The sequence below is a fragment of the Trametes versicolor genome, assembly GCF_000271585.1.
Source record: "Trametes versicolor FP-101664 SS1 unplaced genomic scaffold TRAVEscaffold_7, whole genome shotgun sequence".
NCBI classification, from domain to species: Eukaryota; Fungi; Basidiomycota; class Agaricomycetes; order Polyporales; family Polyporaceae; genus Trametes; species Trametes versicolor.
The window spans coordinates 1,996,961-2,017,358 of NW_007360327.1; the positions used below are offsets into that span (position 1 = coordinate 1,996,961).

The 20,398-nt window shown below is 55.9% G+C and overlaps 7 protein-coding genes across 7 annotated transcripts; 4 read left to right on the forward strand and 3 right to left on the reverse strand.

Moving 5' to 3' along the window:
* Nucleotides 1-1,051, reverse strand: TRAVEDRAFT_29757 (SH3-domain-containing protein; the record flags this gene model as incomplete). The annotated part of the gene is made up of 3 exons (XM_008040977.1): nucleotides 1-156; nucleotides 215-653; nucleotides 739-1,051. Coding segments are annotated over 3 exons (793 nt in total), but the record flags the coding sequence as incomplete, so codon positions are not given.
* A 207-nt stretch (nucleotides 1,052-1,258) lies between these two features.
* On the forward strand, nucleotides 1,259-1,979 carry TRAVEDRAFT_126817 (uncharacterized protein; the record flags this gene model as incomplete). Its single annotated transcript, XM_008041654.1, has 3 exons — nucleotides 1,259-1,464; nucleotides 1,511-1,725; nucleotides 1,777-1,979. The coding sequence occupies 3 exons, from the start codon at nucleotides 1,259-1,261 to the stop codon at nucleotides 1,977-1,979; spliced, it is 624 nt and encodes a 207-aa protein (XP_008039845.1).
* Nucleotides 1,980-2,302: 323 nt separating this feature from the next.
* TRAVEDRAFT_48830 (uncharacterized protein) lies at nucleotides 2,303-9,142 on the reverse strand (the record flags this gene model as incomplete). Its single annotated transcript, XM_008041171.1, has 9 exons — nucleotides 2,303-3,143; nucleotides 3,199-3,290; nucleotides 3,343-3,476; nucleotides 3,531-3,759; nucleotides 3,812-5,280; nucleotides 5,342-8,332; nucleotides 8,387-8,800; nucleotides 8,850-9,006; nucleotides 9,062-9,142. The coding sequence occupies 9 exons, from the start codon at nucleotides 9,140-9,142 to the stop codon at nucleotides 2,303-2,305; spliced, it is 6,408 nt and encodes a 2,135-aa protein (XP_008039362.1).
* A 303-nt stretch (nucleotides 9,143-9,445) lies between these two features.
* TRAVEDRAFT_59355 (DNase I-like protein) lies at nucleotides 9,446-13,012 on the forward strand (the record flags this gene model as incomplete). Its single annotated transcript, XM_008041655.1, has 11 exons — nucleotides 9,446-9,578; nucleotides 9,741-9,802; nucleotides 9,854-9,984; nucleotides 10,035-10,063; nucleotides 10,127-10,498; nucleotides 10,548-10,670; nucleotides 10,721-10,770; nucleotides 10,820-10,877; nucleotides 10,931-11,029; nucleotides 11,085-11,955; nucleotides 12,012-13,012. The coding sequence occupies 11 exons, from the start codon at nucleotides 9,446-9,448 to the stop codon at nucleotides 12,817-12,819; spliced, it is 2,736 nt and encodes a 911-aa protein (XP_008039846.1). The 3' UTR covers nucleotides 12,820-13,012.
* Nucleotides 13,013-13,029: 17 nt separating this feature from the next.
* Nucleotides 13,030-13,817, reverse strand: TRAVEDRAFT_29759 (cytochrome c oxidase subunit VIb). Its single transcript, XM_008040978.1, has 6 exons — nucleotides 13,770-13,817; nucleotides 13,677-13,708; nucleotides 13,592-13,625; nucleotides 13,401-13,501; nucleotides 13,313-13,320; nucleotides 13,030-13,255 (listed from the first exon to the last, which is right to left on the reverse strand). The coding sequence occupies exons 1-6, from the start codon at nucleotides 13,790-13,792 to the stop codon at nucleotides 13,196-13,198; spliced, it is 258 nt and encodes an 85-aa protein (XP_008039169.1). The 5' UTR covers nucleotides 13,793-13,817; the 3' UTR covers nucleotides 13,030-13,195.
* A 234-nt stretch (nucleotides 13,818-14,051) lies between these two features.
* TRAVEDRAFT_125248 (pre-mRNA splicing factor) lies at nucleotides 14,052-15,425 on the forward strand (the record flags this gene model as incomplete). The annotated part of the gene is made up of 6 exons (XM_008041656.1): nucleotides 14,052-14,280; nucleotides 14,335-14,817; nucleotides 14,872-14,969; nucleotides 15,025-15,164; nucleotides 15,217-15,315; nucleotides 15,365-15,425. 6 exons carry the CDS (start codon nucleotides 14,052-14,054, stop codon nucleotides 15,423-15,425), a joined length of 1,110 nt encoding a protein of 369 aa, XP_008039847.1.
* Nucleotides 15,426-19,374: 3,949 nt separating this feature from the next.
* TRAVEDRAFT_48834 (uncharacterized protein) lies at nucleotides 19,375-19,672 on the forward strand (the record flags this gene model as incomplete). Its single annotated transcript, XM_008041172.1, has 2 exons — nucleotides 19,375-19,467; nucleotides 19,505-19,672. The coding sequence occupies 2 exons, from the start codon at nucleotides 19,375-19,377 to the stop codon at nucleotides 19,670-19,672; spliced, it is 261 nt and encodes an 86-aa protein (XP_008039363.1).
* Nucleotides 19,673-20,398: the final 726 nt, after the last annotated feature.

The following is a 20,398-nucleotide window of genomic DNA, read 5'->3' on the forward strand; positions in this document are numbered from 1 at the left end:
GTGATTGCCAATTAGACGGGTACACGTACAGACGAGATCCTATGTAGCCCAAGTCCATTCACAGCACAAGTCATAGCATGTCTAATCCTTCCTAATAGCCCAAGATACTCCACACTCAGAAGATGGAGTTGATGATGCCACCACCGATAGCGGCACCTGTAACAGGTTTGTGAGCACTGATGTACACGACCCACACACGAGACCAATCACCCACCAGCACCGAAACCGACACCACCCGCGGCCGAGGTCGCCATCGTGCTTCCCAGCTTCCCAAACTTGTTCTTCTTCGGGGGCGGCTGCTGCTCCTGCGGCTGGGCGACCTGCATGGGCGACATGATCGGCTGGGGCGCGTACGACGGCTGCTGCTGGTACATGGCAACCTTCTCCGGCTCGTGCGGCGGCATGCCGTACTGCTGGGGCGGGCCCGGCGGCGGCTGGTGGTACGAGGACATGTGCATGGGCCCCATGGGCATCCCGGGCATGCTGGAGGCGGCCGGAGGCGGCGGGGGCCCGCGCCCGGCGTCGAGGAGCTCGACGTAGTTTGCGGGGAAGAGGCCTTGCCGGCCCCTGCACTTGCCGGTCCACCAGTCTGCGTTCGTCTCGTCGACGATCTCGATGGTCTCTCCGGCGGAGAAGGAGATGTCGTTCACTTCCTGTAGGTCGGAATTGGCGTCAGTGTACTGCAGAACACGGGAATGTCGCCGGAGAGTGTAAGCGGGAGGAGGTAAGCGGACTGACCCGGCCGTCTTCGTTGTAGGGCCAGATGGCGCGCGCTCTCTTAGTGTTGTTTCGTGGAGGCGGGGGCGGGACTCCGCGGCGTGCGGGTGAGGGTACGCGGGCGGGTCCGACGGCGAGGTTCTGCATGCTTGCGGCGACGGAGTCGGTGGAGGGGGAGCTGGGTCCCTGGGAGAGGCGGGTGATGATTTCGGTAGCCTCGGACGAGGAGATGTAGTTCTGTGAGGCGAGGAAGAGGACGTTCGCATGCGTCTGTGAGAGAACATGAGAAAGCAGGGCCGCTGCCTGCGGGTCGTTGGGCGTTGAGACTGGCATGGTCGGTGCTGTGGAGGTCGTGGACGTCGAAAGAGAGGACGAGATCGGCAGTCGAGCAAGCCGAGGCACTTAGCACTCGCAGAGGCGCCCGCACTGCTTGACCAGATCAGATCTCGATCACGCTCGTCCTGAGATCTGCCGGGCGCTCATGAGTTCATCTGTCCCTCCACTGTCTTGCACCATAGAACATAGACAAGAAACACAAAACATGGCAATCGTACTCATCGACGCGCTCCCCAAGTTCATCTCCCCCGAGGAACACAGAAACCTCGTCGCGTCGACCCCCGCGTCGTTCTCCGACATCCCTCCTGTCCTCCGCCACAAGGAAGATAATGTCTCCATCACCCTCGACCCTCCAGTCGACGCGTTCTCTGCTGCAGATGCAGCCAACGGCTCGCTCTACGTGATTGAAAGGTGCGATACGTGCTTAACGCGTTGATTGATGCTGACGCGCCCTCAGTCATCTCGTGTTTATGTCCACAGCTGGCCGCGGGTTCCAACTCGAGTACCCGTCCATCACTCTGCACGCAATCTCCCGCGGCGAGCAGGGTCCCTCCATCTACTGCCAACTCGACGACACCGTCAACGCGGCCGAAAACGCGAAGCCTCAGAACGATGAGGAGGACGTCGCGGACATGAGCGAGCTCACCATCCTACCAAAAGACCCCTCTGCCCGTGCGTCCGCCACTTTCAGTCCCCGATCATGTACTGACAATATCCTCACAGTCGAGCCTATATTCGAGGCGCTCTCCCTCTGCGCATCTCTCCATCCCGACCCGGGGGCGGACGACGAGATGGACGACGACGACGACGCGTTCGTCGATCCGGGCGAGTTCGAGACCTTCAACGGGACCGCCGACGAGGAGCTCAGCGAGGTCGGGAGGGTGCGCAGCGATTTCCTCAATAATAGCCGTTTCGCCCCGTATTAGACACCGCGCGCCAACCTGCTTTTTTTGTCCCCGTACCCCCGCAGGCCGCGCTCTCCCACCTCGAGAGCATCATCTACAACCCGTTCGACAAGCCCGCGCCCACGGAACAGTTCGAGGACGCACCAGAAACGGAAGAGCAGAAGTCGGAACCGGCAGAGATTCAGAAGGAAAAGCCAGTAGCGAACGGCGAGTCAAGCTAGACGTGCGCGTCCCATCGTAGTCGATTGTAGCCGTAGCCTACGCTAGATCTACACATGGTAATACATGGCGGTTTACAGCGGTCTGACGTATCGTGTGTTCATCGCGAGCATCCAAGTGCATCATCATTTCTTCAACGCCCCGAAGCCATCCGCAATCCAAGATGACCCCAAGTCCTTTTCCTCCTCCTTCACCTTCACCGCTGGCGTGGCTTCCGCCTTGATATTGCTGAACGAGCTAAACCCCGGGATCGTCTGCTGGGCCGATTCGAACTTCGGCAGCGGGCCCCAGCTGAACCCCGCGGGAGGCGGCAGCGACGGAGGCTTGACGAACCCTGTGGGTTGTGACGGCTGCGCAGACCGCCCGTGGCCCCGGTCCTTCGGGGGACGCATCGCGCCCGACCGCCCAGAGGAGGGCGGGCTCTGCTCCGAGACGAACGGCGGCGACGGAGACCACGCAGGCGACATGCCGAAGCTGCCTGGAGGCGGAGCAGTCCATGCCGGGGCGGCGGGAGTAGGCGTTCCGGGCGTGCCAGGAAGGAAGCCGTTCATCCCCGCTGCGAACGCAGCGCCCACGCCGAGCCCGGATTCCGGGGAGAGCAGAGGCTTGCGGGAGGAGCGTATTTCGCGCGCAGGCGGTAGAGCGTCGACGGCCTTGGTGTTGAGCAGCGGCTCCTTCCGAGCCTTGAGGAGCGCACGCTTCAGCTTCTGTGCACTACGCTCGGCATTGAGTGCTGCGGCAGTCGAGGCGGCGATATTGGGTGTCACTTCGCGTCCGATGCGGTCCGTGCGGTCGGGCAGGCGTTTGTCGCGCGATGAGGTGGCGAAAGAGAGCTTGCCGCGAGCTTGCGAGGAGAGGTTGAGCTGGGCAACGCGTTCGGCGAGAGACGAGACACCCTCTTCCTCCTGTTCGATAGCGATGTCGATGTTGCGGTACGTGCGGTTGATCGTGTCCAGCGACGGCGGTCTACAAGGGAGGGTTAGGATCACTCTTATCGCTGACGAAGTTGAAGGATGCTTACTTGAGAGTCGGCTTCCCATTCTTCACGCTGTTCAGCTTCTTCTTGGAGGCCTGGATATGGTCCTCTAGCTGTTGTATCCTCCCGCGCATCGTCTGTATACATTTGGTCAGCAAGTAGTAGAGCATGAGAACGGGCGGTACTGACTCGGATTTCCCTTCGCAATTGGGCCTGCGTCTCAAGGTGCTCAGGACTCAGTGTGCGCGCCTTCAGCATGCGCGCGAATTCCGTGTCCTGGGACGCTCTGTGGAAACGCGCGATCTCTTCCTTACGTGTGGTCGCTGCGGTGGCCCCGTCAGGTCTTCGACGCTTCAAACGCCGGTAAAGGAACGTACCTTTGAGCATGTCGCTCTCGAGCTCGCGCATAGCGGAAATCACCGTGGCTTTTTCCTTCTCCCACTTCGCCACCTCCCGCTCGACCTCCTTCATGATCTCCTTGAACTGCGAGAGGTCGCCCAGGATCCACTTGGTGGGGTCCAAAAGATCCTGAGCCGTCTTGTTTCCGCTGCCGGGCTTGTTCAATTGCGTAGCGCGTGCACTCGCCCGGGTGGCCAACGCTTTGAGCTAGAGAAAATGCATGTCAGTATAGCGACTCAAAATTGTGCACTACACGTACGTCTTCGAGCTCTTTTGCCAAACTGGAGAACAGATACAGACACTCCGTCTGCATACCTTGCGCGACAGCCGCCTGGGATGGCGGTGGAGGCTGAATGGGCACAGCAGGAAGTACAGGAGCAGTCGCTGTAGCAGGAAGGGTGGCAGGTTTGGCAAATCCACCAAATGGAGACGGCTTCGCAGCCTGCGTAGGGGCACCGAACGCACTACCTCCAAAAAGGGGTGCAGATGGGGGTACGGCAGCCGGGGCGGCAGCTGAGGTAGCGGCAGGAGATGGAGACTGCATTGGTGACGGGAGGATCGGCGTGGAGAAGAAACCCGGTGAGCTGAACGGGGATGCCGTGGACTGTGGAGCGGTAGGAGGGGCGAGCTTCGACCCAAACAACGTGCCACCAGGGGGTCCGGCGGCAGGCTTCAGATCAAACGATTTCTGTCCGAAGAAGCCTCCCTGTGTAGTGGCAGGCGGGGAGAACACTGGCGGGGCATTGAATATCGATGGCGTTCCAGGAGTGCCAGGACCCTTGAGGGAGGGTCCCGGAGGCGATGGCTTCGAGGGCTCCGCAGGTGTCTCGGCGGGAGGCGTTGACGGCTTTGCGCCAAACAGTGAAGGGGTAAGCGAGAAAGGTGATGGGGTGGGTGGCTTCACTGGGCCACCTAGACCGAATAGTAGCGGCGGAGTTTTAGGCCTGGTAGTAGGCTGCTGTGCTGGACTACTCCTAGAGACAGTGGAGACCGCAGGAGAGGCCGAGCGAGCCTTCTTGGCTGGAGACGTCTCGCGCTCGTCATCGTCATCGTCTTCCTCTCTCTTAACCTCCTCTTCCTCATCTGAAGCGTCATCCCCGCTGATTGGTTGATTGGCAAGCGGCGAGCTACGCGTCGGCCGGGTGGAGGGGCGACCAACGCCGAGCAGGCCTGGACCGGGAGCGGGAGAGGATGGCGGAGGTGCGGACGTAGCACGCGTCGCAGGAGGAGCGGGAGCAGGAGAGCCAGGAGGTGTAGTACTAGTCTCTCGCACAACACCCTTGCCCTTGCCTTCTGTGAGTGCGGATGAACGATCCGTGGGCGAATCTGGAGGAGGCGTATCATCATGCCGTGGCGGAACTCCCTTCGGGCTTTCGGGTTCGACTTTCACGATAGGCACAGGAGGGGGAGAGCTTGATGTCCTAGACTTGGCAGCGTCCTTAGAAAGGAAGACCCCGCCAACGAAGAACGAGGATTGGCTTTGCTGGGACAGCGGCTGCTTCGCAGTTGGGGAGTCGGGAGGCGTCTGAGATTGCACACCGTCTGCCGCTGATTCCTCTTCCTCCTCTTCCTCTTCGCTGCCGTCCTCTTCTTCTTCGTCGGATTTGAGGAAGTCGTCAATGCCATCGTCGCCTCCATCACTACCATCCTCAGCATACTCGTCGTCGTCATCATCTTGGGAGCGGAACGAGACATTGGCCGCTTCCTCCTCGTCTTCCTCTTCGCCCTCTGTCGTGGAAAAAACGTGTTAAGTATGAGATGAAGATAGTAGTCAGACACTGTCACGCACTCTTCTCCGCGGCGGCCTGTTTGAGAGAGGCAAACACGGAAACAGGCTTCTTCCACTCCTCTGCGGTCTTGCTAACGCCTTGGGCTCTAGGCTCCTCTTTCTCGCCCTCCTCTTTCTCTCGTAGCATGTCGCCGAAGCTCTTCTTGGGACCGCTTGCAGCCGCAGCGAACGGATTGGCGGTGTTGCTGAACGCACTGAACGCACTCGTTTTCGTGCTCGTGCTCGGGGTAGGTGTGGACGGGACAGCGGCAGGCTTTCCGAAAGGGGATGGGCTCGAGCCAAAGCTGGACTTCCCGAAGTATGACCCGAGAGGCGAAGGCGCACCGAACGCTGGCGTGGATGAGCTATCCTTGTCCTCCGGCGGTTTCGCAGCACTGAAGGAGGTCTGCCCGAAGAACGCGCTTGGCTGAGGCGTGGCCGCTGGCTTTTGCGAGAACGCCGACGAGCCTGACGCAATGTTGCTGAACGCGCCGAAGCCAGACTGTAACTTGGAAAAAGCGTTCGTGGACGTAGTCAGCCCGCCGAATGCTCCACCAGGTGCGGGCGCAGCTGGGGTGGTGCTCGTAGTGGGGATAGTGGGGGGCTTGGGTGCGGGGGTCGCTGGCGGCGTCGCGGCGGGCGTCACAGGAGTCGCGGTCTTCTCAGGGGTGCTCGCCGGGGTCGTAGAGGTCGTGGATGCGGATGAGGCAGCGGATGACGACCCTCCAAATGCACTTGCAGCACTCGGAGAGGTGCCAAACACTGACTTGGGCTGTTCTTGCGCTTCCTTAGGCTTGTCCTCACTGGCGGCGGTCGCCCATACAGGTTTTGCCTCGTTGGAGGGCGACTTCTGCGCGGCGGCAGTGCTGAACGCGCTCGGGCCCGCCGTCGCGAAACTGGCGAATCCTCCACCAGATGGCGTTGTCGTCGCTGGCTTTATAGGGGTCGTGGCTGGAGTAGCCGATTGTCCGAATGCAGACTGTCCGAACGCAGACTGTCCCGTGGACGGCTGGCCGAACGATGACTGGCCGAAGGAGCTCTGGCCAAACGACGATTGCCCGAAAGACGACTTCCCGAAAGCGCTGCCCTGACCAAGACCACCGAATGCGCCGCTGCTTGTAGGTTGAGCTGGCTGGGTAGAGGCAAATGCGCTGCTTGCTGAGTCCGTCGGCTTTGCAGAACCGAACGGGCTGGTGGTTGACTCTGCTGGCTTCGCACCAAACGCGTTCCCATCGCCAAATGTAGCTTCGGAACTGGGAGCCTCTTGCGGTTTTTGCTCCGCTGCTTGGGATCCGCTGGCAGCCCACACCGGCTTAGCGTCGGGCGTCTTTTGCTGTGCTGCACTGGCGAAGGATGCGGGCGCTGCCGCGAATGCTGCAAATCCGCCTCCACTGCTACCGCTGCCGAAGGCGGAGGAGGGCGGGGGCTTGGCCGGAGTGGTGGTGGCACCGAAAGATGTGCTGCCGAAGGCAGACTGTCCAAACGCAGGTTTGCTAACTGAGGGCTGGCCGAAGCCGGATTGTCCGAAGGCAGACTGCCCGAACGCTGAGGTGCTTGGGTTGGAGCCAAGGCCGGATTGACCGAATCCAGATTGGCCAAAGCTGGTCTGGCCGAACGCAGATGTAGGCTTGGAATCGGTAGGTGCGGGGTTCGATGCGCCGTTTTCGCCCGCTGGCTTAGAGGAGAAGGCGGACGCCCCTCCTCCGAACGCGCTACCGCTACCACTGCCAAATCCGCCGCTCCCTCCACTGCCGAACGAGTTCCCGGACCCAAATCCGGAGGAAGAACCACTGCCGCCGCCAAAGGCACCAAAGCCTGTAGGAGGCTTGACGGGCCCTGCACCGAAGGTAGCAAACGTCGAGTTTGAAGTTGGGCCGCTGCCGCCGAACGGTGAGCTCGAGGGGGCGCTCTGCTGCTGTGGGGCGCCGAAGGAGCCGAACATGGATGAAGTACCCGCGCCTGGTCTCGGCTGAGAGCTCTCGCCACCGCCGCCTAGTGACATACCTCCGAGACCACCATCCGCCTCTGAAACCATGGTGTCTTCAGTAGCTGATGCCATCTCAACCGACACCGAAGGGGCAGACATTGGGGGAGCCTGTAGCGTATGCGTGGGGGAGGTCTGGGCACCGAAGCCGATTGGAGGACCTCCGAACTTCGCTGGTGCACCGGAGAAAGCGCCAAAACCACCACCAGCATTGTTTGCCCCACCAAACACGCTCGGTTGGGCGGAGGCAGGAGCTGGAGCGGCAAAAGCGCTGTGAGCAGAAGAACCGGTAGCTGTTGAAGTAGCCGGGGAGATGGAGGGAGCAGAAGCAGAGCGCGTGGCCATCATCCCTGGATATGCGACCCCCTGCGTCTGGATGATGTGCCAACCTGTCAGAGTACCGTCACTGGCGTAGAGATACATGATGGGCGAGGGTGGCACATCCATGTCTTCACCTGACGGTCCGGTATATTTGTAAGGCTGATCGTTGGTCAAGTCCAGTTCAAGGCCCAGGAGAACAGTCTCGTTCATGTCCGAGTCCAGGGGAACCGTAGGGGTAGAGGTCTCCTCGAGCGTGAGGTTGAACCATGAGCCCAGCGTTGATGCTCCCGAGTCCGTCAGACTACCCAGAACACCGATATCCGAAGAGGTGCCGTCGCCAACAAAGAGGAGCAGCCTGGATGGCTCCCAGTTACGTAGAGTGGTCACGAAAGAGCCGGGAGGTCTCACTCCTGGGAAAGGCAAGTAGGGACATGCTAGCTTGACGTCCCCGGCCGTGCTAGACTTTGACTCGAGCGATAGGACGTAATGGCTCTGCTCCACGTCCGGACTCATCTGGCCTACCGGGGCATATATCGCGTGAAACTCTGTGTTCGAGAGCCATGTAGTCGAAATGATGCTCTGTCCGTCCAAGCTCTGCGGTTTGGGGACGACACTTTTGACCGTTGAGGTGTCTGTAGGGCTGAAGGTGACGATGTCGCCACTTTCGAGGCCTATCGCTATTTGTTTCCCCTTGGGCGACCAAGACACTGAGTGAAGATGAGTCTATGGTATAAATATAAATAGATGCTAACACAAGGTACCTGAGGTAGGGTTTGTGGCGGGCGAGCCTCCTGCATTCCATCCGCCGATGGATACCAACTTTTGAACGTCAATAATTTCGACAGGGAGCCCATCTCCAGCTTCACGAACGAGAGCGACGGTTTGCATGTCTCCCGGGCTAGGGAAGATGTCCCGCACCGGCTTGCGACCCGAGAAGGGGAACGTATGCAGAGGTGGCGCTGCAGCGGAAGACTGGAAGATAGCCTGGGAGTCATACACACTCAGTGGCCCACTGGCGAAGGCGACGAGTAGCCGGGCATCATCCTGAGTGAAGACGACGATATGAGGAATTGCAGGAAGAGGGAGTGATACGCGTGACTGCAAGGAAAGTAGGCCATCAGAGGTCGAGGATGAGAACACGGGGTGAAGGTCGTTCAAGGGAGAGAGAACAAGGGCTAGAATGATGTCAGACGGAGTGTGAGGATGAAAGAAAGAACGACATACCATAGGAGCCGTCCGAATTGCGAATAGCTGCAGCACACCAGCCTGCGCGGTTTGCCACAGCAAAAAGACGAGCTTTGGCAGGGAGGACATCAAGGTCAAGAGGTTGAGGAGAGAGGCGGAGGCGTGAACGTTTGTTCAACAACCTGAGCGCGAGGAACTGTTTAAGGGTATAAGTGAGTCGCGACAAGGAATATACGAATAAAGATACGAACGTCTGCCTCTTTCTCGGAGGCCTCCGTAGATGTTCGCTGAAGCTGCGGGGGTGGCTGAGGGTGCAACTGGTTGACATTCATTGTGCGCGTGTCGTGTTAGAGGTGGTGGTCATATGTGGTGGATTCGTGAAGGTCGTAGCACAGCAGAGCAGAAAGCCAAGACGCGGCGAGAGGAGGAGGCAGTGGAGGGAGGGGGTCCTAGGAGGATGAGAGGGAGAGGAGAGGTTCGCGGCCGCGCGCGACGCGTCTGAGCGAGCGCGTGGCGTCCGTTCGCGCTCGTCCCCTCCTTCCCTCTGCTCTTCCTCCCTCTCATCCTCCGCTCGCTCTCCCGCCCGCGCACGCCCGTCGCCGCCGTCGCGTACATGCTTGGCGCTGTTTCTAGCGATGGCCGCCGCCCAGATGGTTCTTCCACCCATCCAATCCCCACCTCCGCTTGAGATCCCCGCACTCGACCTTGGCGCCCCCGCGCACAGTCCTGACATCTCTAGAGAACCTACACCCCGCCCTCCACGACAACGTACGCCGTACATCCGATTCACTGGGCATGGCTAACAATGGGATGGTATAGCACACTCCAACGTCCTCGCTCGTCTTCAAGCTCTCTTTCCATCCCAGCACCATCCGTCAACTGCCGTTCCTCCGCCCGATATCCCCGCGCCTCCCCCGCCCCCTCCTCCAGAACCACCCAAGTTCATCAAGGTACGGCTGCTAACATGGAACATGCACGACTCCCTACCCAAGGTCCGTCTTCATCCTACTTTGATTGCGGGCTGCTTTGCTCACTCAGCCCAGGGCGATGTCGAGGAACTCCTCGGTTCTGTTTCACTATCCAATCCCGCCATTTCTTCTCCAGAGTGTTCGGAGGCGTCCGCTTTGCCTGCCTTCCCTCTTGATGCAGCTCATCCATACCATGTTGTGATTGTGTAAGTTCGCCCAATATCCCCTCCTACCTCTAACTTGACATCATCATAAGTGCAGGTCAGGAGTGTCCAAGCGCGTCGGGTTAGTCTGCTATTTCCTCCTGCCGCTCGGCCATGTACCGCCATCCTCATCTCACTTTGACAGGCATCCCCATGGCCCTTGGCGCAGGATTCAAGCTCAACAAGGAGAAAGACATATCTCGTTCAAGACACTCCCTCCTCCCTGTCGATGCTGATGAATCTATGCATCGCAAGAGCGCGGAAGCAGACCTCATGTCTCCAACCGACAAGTCGTATGAGCACCATCACCCTCCTTCCAGCTGGTCCTCCGTTCTCGAGAACTGGTATAGCCACTCGCCAGCTGCAAGTCTTAACGGTGCTGTCGCGTCCGATCTGAACCTGAAGACTTCACACGAAGTCCAGCGAATGGGACCCTACGAGCTTCTCACCAAGGAGCGTATGATGGGTCTTTACCTCGCAGTCTTTATCCACCGAGATGCGAAGCCGCTCGTCCAAGGTAGGTAACCTTGGCTTCACCCGCTGAAGCCCTCTAACCGTCTCGGAAGGTACCTCCAGATCTGCAGTGACCACAGGGCTCATCGGCGGCCGTGTAGGCAACAAGGGCGGCGTCGGTGTGAGTGTGAAACTGGCCGGAACAACCTTGCTCTTCATCAACGCTCACCTTGCAGGTAAGGTTGTTATTCATGTGCCGTTCGACTTGAGCTGAATATGCTCGTAGCGCACGAGGGACGTGTGCATCACCGGCTCGCAGACTTCGCTAAGATCAAGGTCAGCCTTGCCTTGCAACTACGTAACCCCACGCTCATTATCGCTTCAGGCTGAGTTGTCGGTTGACGACTTTCTTCCCCCGGACGATCCACGCATTATGGCTGAAGGTGCAACATTTCAAGTAGACAGGTTCATAGGATGCGTCCTGACATTGTGGCAGATATCACCGACCGATTCGATTTCAGTTTTGTCTTCGGGGATCTTAACTTTAGGCTCGACATTACTCGCTTACACGCTGACTGGCTCATCTCCCGGAAAGGTATTGTTATGCCTGAGCTGCCTAAACATCGTTAAATTTATGACCGTGCCCGCAGACTACGAGCAAGCCCTCGAGTTCGACCAACTACGTCAAGTGATGGCACACAGCAACTGGTTTGCCGGCTTCAACGAAGCGGCCATTCGGTTCCCGCCCACATTCAAGTACGACGTCTACAAACGCTCACGACACCTGTCCTTCAAACGACCGTCCCCAAAACCTCTTACTAGTGGTCTGCGGCACGACAAGTTGCTGTCGGAAGTCGCTGAGCAGGAGCATGAAGGCACAACTATGCCCGAAGACCACGCGTCCCAGCACGGCGAGGTCGACGACGAGATGGAGTATGACGGCGAGGCTGCCTCTGTGGTCTCTTCGGCATGGACATCCGTTCGATCTCGCCATACTGACTTCGATCAGGACGACGAGTTGGACAGCTCTCCGCCTTCCGCTGGCGGCTTCGGGCAGTCACCACCCGCCAGCGCGAGCACGTCAAACTTGCTGGTACACAAGATGTGGTCTGCAGCTGCTGCGCACAAGGCAAAGCAGAAGTGGGTTGCTCTTTGGACCGCTTCGGGCAGTCCGACATCTCAGAGGCATGGACATGCGCAGTCTGGAGAGGGGCAGAGGCAGAAGAAGCGCGGCAAGTGGAGGCAGAGCTGGGCGTCAGCTAAGTCACCGCCGCCGTCGCGACGGGAGAGCGAGAACACGACGGAGGAGGTGCCGACACCGTCGCCTACGACGGCCGTGGACCCGGCGGACCCGAGACAGACGAGGGCAGGCAGGAATAAGGAGTTCCAGGCAGCGCTACTTGATGCAGCGAATGCTCGACCACATAAGCATCTCGCGCTCAGCGAGAACAACGTGGACCTGGAGGAGGAAGAGGAGAAGGGGGTGTACGATTCCTCGCACAAGCAGAGGGTGCCGAGCTGGTAGGTTCAGTTGCTCGTACAGGCTAAGCAGGGTGCTGACGACGCGATGTACATAGGTGCGATCGAATACTGTGGAAGACGACAATCAGGCCCGACCCCGAGTCCGACACTGAGGACGGCGAGTCTCAGCGGTTCATGCCATTCCGTGCGAAGATGGGCCAGATCTTCCATGCTTTCCGACCATCGTCCGTTCGAGCTCGCAGAGATTCGACATGGTCGATGCACCATCCGGAGATAGGGCAGCACCCTGCGAGTGCGGGCGACCAAGTCTCCCACCATCTTCAACCACAACAGATTCCGAGCCGTCCTAGCCTTGACATCCGGCAAGCCTCCGCAACCTCCGTTCCCTCACCCACTCGTCAGAAAGGCAACCCGTTACGAAGGATAACCCAAGTTCGGTCGGTCGACTCCTTCCCGAAAGCTTCCGGGGAACACTCCCTGGCTCGCGCGCTATCGCACGACGCAGTGCCGGTTTCCGGAAGTGGGGCTAGCGGGGTGCCTATGCGACATGCGAACACCATCTCGCCGGTACTCAACGTTGGAGGTATCCTCGGGACTGCGTCCGGATCCCCTGCCGCTGGCGAGGAGAGCCCGACCGAACTGGTACCAGCACCGAACTCCGCACCGTCGTCAGGCCCGCCCGTCTTCCGTTGGCTCCTACCGTTCTTGTATCGAGACGGACAGCAGGCTGTCGCAACGCCATCTGTGGAGTCGCCTGGGACGCCGAGACCACCGCCGCCGCTCCCCAAACGGGGAGACGTCGTGTGTCTGAAGTACGACACGCTGGATGACCGAGGGATGCGCAGGCTGGAAGGGCGCAGCGACCATAGACCGGTCATAGGGTCTTATGCGCTGTACATATAGATAGACTACTTTACTCGGCTTGCTAGTATATGCGAGCTGGACAGGATCCTCTGGCAGTATATACCTCACACACACATTCCTTTCGCTAGCTCTTACCGTAACGTTCGCGGACGTTTGTATTGATTAATTTTATACCTTGTTGGTCGAGTAGCGTAGCCATCGTACCGTGCTCCAGTACCTCCATTGTAGATACCCAGGATGCTACCGTCGTTGATGCATATAATATGGTGATATGCGGTGCACATCATTGGACGAGGCGTGCGGGACACCATGACTTGGCATACATGCGAATGACGAGGACAGGATTACGATTACGGGCTCTCTGGTCCCTCGTAGCAGACACGATGTTCCGTAGATCTAGCTTTCGGACCAGCTCTCAGGGCTCGAGGGAAGCGGGGAAGGTACCGTTCTCGCGCTGCTCATCCCACTTGTTGATCTGCAGCGGAACAGGTTAATGCGAAGTAGGGTTGGAGAGTGGATGGCGGCCACGTACCCATTCGTCTACACCAGAGAGAAGGGTTGAGCGGATAGGGGAAGGGCGTGGTCAGAGTAAGGCGGAGAGGCGGTGGAGGGGTACGTACTGGGGCACAGTGAGTTGTAGGCGCGCTTGAACTGCTTGCAAGGCGCGTAGTCCTCGCCCTTGGCGGCGATGCACTTGAAGTAGTCCGTGTAGTTCTGGAAGCTGTGGAGGTGCGGTAGGAAGGGGTAGTTGCGAGGCGCGACGTCAGAGCGTGCACTGAAGGGCGAGGATAGGATGGGAGAGGGTACAGACCAGTGACGGGTCTGGTTGGTGTTGGGGAAACGGGCTGCAGGACAATTTAGCAGGGGGCGGTTGTAACGGAGACGAGCGTGCTCACCGTCGAACCCGGCGGTCTGAAGGACGTATTTGCTACGATGACGGGGCGTCAAAATTTAATTCAAAGCAAAGATTAGACTCGAGCAGGACAAACCTGGAGAGGTCAGACTCAGACATGGCGAGTGCTGGGGCGAGCGTGCGTAGGGCAGAGAGGGGCGGAGGCAAGGAGGAGGGCGTGGCCGGAGCGTTGAGGGGGTTGAGAAACGGGCGCGCGCGGACTCGCCCGACCCAGTCCCGGCAGGCGCGTGTCTCGGCCTCCGTCCATCACCCCCGCTTGTCCTCAGCCACCACCTTCTGCTGCTGCTCTCTGCTCTATCCACACTTGTATTTCTAGTCTATATTGCTTGTTTCGTCGTATATCCGCACCACCACCATCATGGACACCCTCAAGGCTGAAATCGCAGTCAAACGCAAGGCGCTCGCCGTCCCTGCATCGGAGGGCGCTCGTCCCACAAAGTACATGCGCAGAGGCGACCTCGAACGCCTCAAAGAGGAGCAGGAGAAGAAGGAGAGAGAGGAGAAGGAGGCGAGACTCCGGGAAGAGCGCGAGCGCGAGGAACGCGAACGCGAAGAGCGCAGGCGAGAGAAGGCGGCAGCAAAGGTGAGTGTGGCCTGCGCCCATACCCTGCTTGCCGTTCGTCTCATTTATATCCGTGGAGAACAGGCTGGTAGTGCACGCAGATCCTCGAACTCCCCACACCCAGAGGGCGGCCCTTCGACCGGCTCGCCCGCACCTGACTCCGCGTTGTCGTTCAACATCTCCAACGAGGAGACCGTTCGGCGCCTCCGTGCAAAGGGCCAGCCCATTCGACTCTTTGCTGAGTCCGACAAGGACCGCCGACTGAGGCTACGCGCGTTGGAGCTCATCGAGGAGAAGGATCATGAGCGGCACGGTGGCCAGAACGACTTCAAGAAGGCGCTTGAGGACGTGGAGAACGTCGAGCGCCAGATGAAGGACAGGCAAGTCCAGGACGAGTCTACGCGCGACAAGGGCAAGAAGAAGGATTCCGAGGCATCATTGGTCAGCGAGATTCTGGACCTCGGACTTGTGAAGACGGACCCGGACAAGTTGTACCCCATCATCTACTACGCGATGAAGAGAGCGTTGAAGGAATGGGAGCAATGGATGGACGAGCGCCCTGGTGAGATACTTCCTGTAGTCGTGAAACCTTCACGGACCTAACGTCTATTCACAGAAAATATCAAGCGTACGACGCAGGGCAAGCTGGCGGCAGCTACGCAACGCCAATCTGCGGAGTATCTAAAGCCACTCTTCAAGCTGTTACGAGCAAGGGTGCGTGTTCTAATTGCGGCGGTGCCCTGTCAGCCTACTGATCCCTCGCATGCAGAATCTGCCCCCAGACGTGCTTGCTAGAATCGCCGAAATCGTGCACTATATGCAGAAACGGCAGTACCAGAGGGCGAATGACTCGTACCTTCGTTTGTCGATCGGCAATGCTCCGTGGCCCATCGGCGTTACGATGGTCGGGTAAGTTTATTTTTTGCACAGGTCAAAGTACAAAGCACTGACTACCGTCCAGTATACACGAGCGGTCCGCTCGAGAGAAGATTTCCGCAGATCAGGTTGCGCATGTGCTTAATGACGAAGTCAGCCGGAAGTACATTCAGAGCTTGAAGAGGTGATGTTGTTCATATGCTATGTTCTTGCTTGTCCTAACAGATGTGTAGGATCCTGACCTTTGCTCAAACAAAGTATCCTCCTGAAGATGTCACACAGCTGATGGGATGAGCAACATATGCTGATATGTTGTACATGTAGGCACTGCATAAGATATCACTGGGCCTCGAAATGATTAGCAGACATTCACTTCTTGGACTTTGCATATATCATTCTTCCTGATGCTAGTTCAGTCATGAGGTGTTTGCCTGTGGTTCGCCCCCACCCTCACACAGGTAGGCAATAAATATCACCTGAGCTAAACCCTCACACTTGGATCCTCATCTCTGTGCATAGGTTGTGTCTGGTCACCAATAGATTTGTATGTGTAAGAGATTTGGAGGGAAAGCTGATATGAATATATCATAAAGTACATACTAGACTATGATTTCTGCTGTATGATTCCTGTATTATTTTTTGTGTCATGCAGGAGGACATCTTAGCACACCCAACCCATTGGTGCATCAGCAAAATGAAAGATTCAATGCTGTGATCAACAGACCAACATATTAGAGGATGCAGAGCACTATAAGCCAGGAGGCATTCACCAGGAGACACTGAGACCCCAGGTAGTGGAGGGGAGGGGGTCCCCAGATGGCTTATGTTGATAGGTGGACCCCTTTTGGTGAGACCAAAATTTGATGCCTGGGATTTGGGAGCATGATTTTTTACATCCCATTGGCCTCAGTAGACATAGAAAAGGCTCCTCTCAGTGGTAGACATGGCTAGCCATCAAATTTTGTAGTCAATGGGCATCTAAATTGTCCCATGCTGCTATAAGCCCAGAATTATGGTTGGTCAAGCAAGGCTCAAGCTACTCACTTGTCTAGCAGATTTGTTTAGATCTGTGCACAGTGCTGGTGCAAGAACAAATGGCAATTTTGATGTTGGTGGACAGAGATTGACTTTTGGGTGCCTATAACACTCCATTTTGAGCTCTATGTAGTACCTACAGGTCAACCTACATGTGATCTCTGTTTGTATGTGTCCTTTAATATGTTTGAGATATACTATCACAGGATATAATCAAACACACGCATGAACACAACAACTAGCTTACATTTTAAACGTAGACTACCATACATTCCCAAACTTCAATATACCTTTAACATTTACAAATGGGACTTGCACAAAGAGTGGAGACACAATAGGAGACAAAGAGCAAAGAGGATATAAAGAAACATAGACCACAAACCAAATATAAATGTCTGGCCCTGAGATGGACAAGGCTTGTGCCCTGATACAATGCGTTGAAGTCTTCAAAATGGTTGTGCCAACATTTACAAAATGTAATATTCTATATACTGTATATTGTACATAATTCTGCACTTGTTCAAGCCACAATGCCTGGGTGATGCTTGGGCTGTAGCTGGATATGTGGATTCTGCTGCATTAGACTACAACTGACACATTTTCTCTACTAATTTGCACTAAAGTTAGCTGATATCTTCAATATACAGATCATATAGGTCAGCCTTCTAGGTCAATGATTTGTGCTAGCTTTGATGTAGAGTTGGGGTTGATCTACAAACTAGGTACCTGAACCCAGATGACCTAAACCTACAGGTTATTTTTAGGTCAGATCAGGTCAACCTATGCAGTGACCTGCACCTATGTGCAGCCTGACAAGTCTGCTGTGACCTTTCCCCTTTGTAGCATAGTCTCACCTTGTACCTTTAGACCTTTCACCACAGGTAGTTTAGCCCTTTACGGTCTTCTACCACAATGATTGAGACCTTTCACCACAGGTTATGAGCCCTGTCAGTTGCTAGACTCAGGAACTCAGTCATTAATGTGAAAAAAGGAGACTACACAGATATTGGATTTCTTAGGGCCTTGGGAGTTTATTGTTTGTATGTAAAATTCAGGCTTCATTGCAGTTGCTGTCATGCACCAAAATGGATTGGTACCTGAACATGGCAAGGAGACCACTGAAAAGCTAGGACCCAGCAACAACTCACACCACCAAAGACCAAACTCAGGGGATTATTCTCTGATTTTCCCTGATTTCCCCTAGGTCCAGGACTTGAGAAAAGCTCATTACCCACAAAGTACAAGGGCTAAGTGATGACTTATACCACATTACTCATGGGAGGAACATCTAGGAATATTTACACAATTTTCTACAATTTTCCAGAGCAAGGAAAGGCTCAGGAGGCCCAGGGCTTAGCTTATTGCATCATTTTTACCCCATTCTAAGCCTCTATACCTCAAAACAGTACCCTCTGCATCATTATCTGAGTCATCCTACATCATCAGGACCCCTTATATTGCTCCTGAGTCATCCCTGAGTCATTCCCCTCATTTTAGCGCCCTCTACATCATAAGTATCCTCTACATTGTCAAAACCCCAGAAAAAACGACCTCAAAATCCAGCCACCACCCCAGATTCATAGACTACCCCAGAAGTCCAACCCCATGACATAATAGACCCCAGGCTAGGCCCCCTATGACATCACCAGTCCCCTAGAATTTAAGAAGTCCAGGAGGTACCCAGGATGGTTTAGAATTTTTTGGTTTACTTAAAGATGTTCTCTAATCAGATAAAAAAGGGTAGAAGAAGACAGAAGACCCCAGAAGCACCCAGAAAATCCGGGAAACCCCCAAATAAATGAACAAAACCCCAGAGCACCACCCCAGGCCAGTAGCACCCCAGAATTTGAAGGCAAAGATCCTGTACACCCCAGAAAACCCCATAAACAACAAAAATCACATAAAACCCCAGAATATAACCTCTACAGCAGCCACCTTAGAACTGTTACAGTTGTGGTAGTATGTTTTTAGCTTAGTTGGTATCCATTCAGGAAAGGTATATAAGCCTACCTGAGGAGCCTTCAATAAAATAACAACAAGTTTACATCTCTTCCATCAACCACCACCATCAAGACTCAGAACAGCTATAGTGCTACCGCTAAGCCACAGGGCAGGGCAATTGCAGTAGCATCAGGTATAGTATAGGATCCATAGGCCAAGTCCTGTGATCCACATTCCCAGAGTTTAAGGAGCTCTGAAGTAGTAGATTTAGCAGGATTAGTTCCTGGATCTATAGGCCAGAGCACAACTGTGTGTACCATAGTAGGGGAAACTCTACCCATTTTTGCATAGCCACTGCAGGAGACGTCCAGACTAGTTCCCATAGCAGAATATCCAACGAGTCCCCAACTGAACCAGCTAATACTAACAGAGTTCACACATAGGTGTACCCAGAAGATCAGCAGTCATAGGACCACAAAGGTCCTCCCATCAAGCTAAGTGTAGGATTACAAAGGTCCTTCAAAACTGCAAGCTGTACATCAGCAAGTTTTTAGATCACAAACGTCCTCCAGGGACCAGTTTAAAGAAGATAAAGGATCAAAATTATCCTTCAGCAGCAATGGAAGAATAGGTGACATCACTAGCACCACAAAGGTGAGTGAGTCTGCACATTAGAGTACTAACAAAAGCCAGTTTATAGGTCCCATACGTCATTTTCCTATCCCACGTCCAGTTGTCCCATCCTACCTACCCTATCCTACACACACCTTTATGTACTCACGTACGTGTGGACATCAGCAAACCAGGCACCTAATGTACAGTACCATGCATACCTGTGTAGTTGTCATAGTTATATGTACCTTACATCATGTGAGCTTGGTCTATATTGTGAGGTCGCGGACTTATATAGGCACTAGTCAGTGCCTATAGCGACTGTATTTGCCTATTGTAACCCATCGTATCCGCCCATGCAGGTAGCACGATGTGGGGGGATACATCAAAATGCACGAATATGCGAGGGATGCAAGGTGAGAGGTGCAGGAGAGAAGCAGGTGGGTGCGGCACCTGCACGGCCACACCCGGGGCTGGAATAACCTAATCACATGAATATGCGCACACCAGGATGGTACGGGGGTCAACAATGCATTGTACAGCCTGAAACCATGCTTAATTCTACGAATCTATGACTGCGTGAGTGGGCGAGTCCCCAGTCTGATAGGGAGCACAAGAACCAAATATGGGAGAGATGAAAGAATGCACGTGCACCATGCACGCAGCTGTGCACCAGCGCAGGCGACCCGACAACGTGGACAATGGAGAGCAATGCAAAGAAATTGAGAAAAAGGCAACCATGATTGGAGTGAAGGCCTGCCGCGGTGTTGATGACGAGTCGTGAGGGCAAGGCCGGACCGTTGGGCCTTGAGAACGAGGGCGAGAGCGAGAGCGAGCACAAACCATTGGGCCTTGAGGGCAAGGGCAAGGGCAAGGGCAAGGGCAAGGGCAAGGGCAAGGGCAAGGGCAAGGGCAAGGGCAAGGGCAAGGGCAAGGGCAAGGGTGGGGGGTGAGGGCGCGAGCGAGGGCAGTGAGAGCGCGAGCGAGAGCAAGGGTGAAGCACAAGTGCAGGAATGAGAACAGCGGTGCAAGTAACAGCCGCTGTCGTAACTCTGATGCACCACACGCCGTACGCGCCCAGGCACCCCTTATGCACCAACGGCCGTACGTTAGCGACTAATCTGACATAAGCGTCGGAGATTGTATTTGCCCTCCAAATGCGGTAAGAGGCCCCGGGAGAGGCTGCAGGGCCTGTTATCTCAATAGATAACAGGCGCTTTCTTATCTCTTTGGCCACATTAGGCAGGCACTTACTGATCTAATCCACAGGGCGCTTTTTTCGATTACACCTCGCCCAAATCAGGTAGGTGGCCCTGATCCTGGTGTGGACCACCATGCAGGGGTACTCCCAGCTCCTCTAGCTCACTCAATATTCGTCCGATTGACTTCGTTTCTTTTGCAGTATATGCGCATTCTTAGGGAGAACAGAACGCGCTCATTACGTCGTAAATCGGTTGATTTCTGCTTGTGCTATGGGGCTTACTGATGTTCTACTACAGCGAACGGAGTTCGTCACGTTGTGCCGCCGTTTCGTACCGCATCAACACGCGAATAGATGCGTTTGGAAGGTATGTACTATATCTCTCGGACGAATTCCTTCGCGCGTGATTCAATGGAGTTCTGGCGGCGCTGCAGCTGATGCAATGGGGGGAGGGCTGCATGCTGCAGTGTCACCAGAT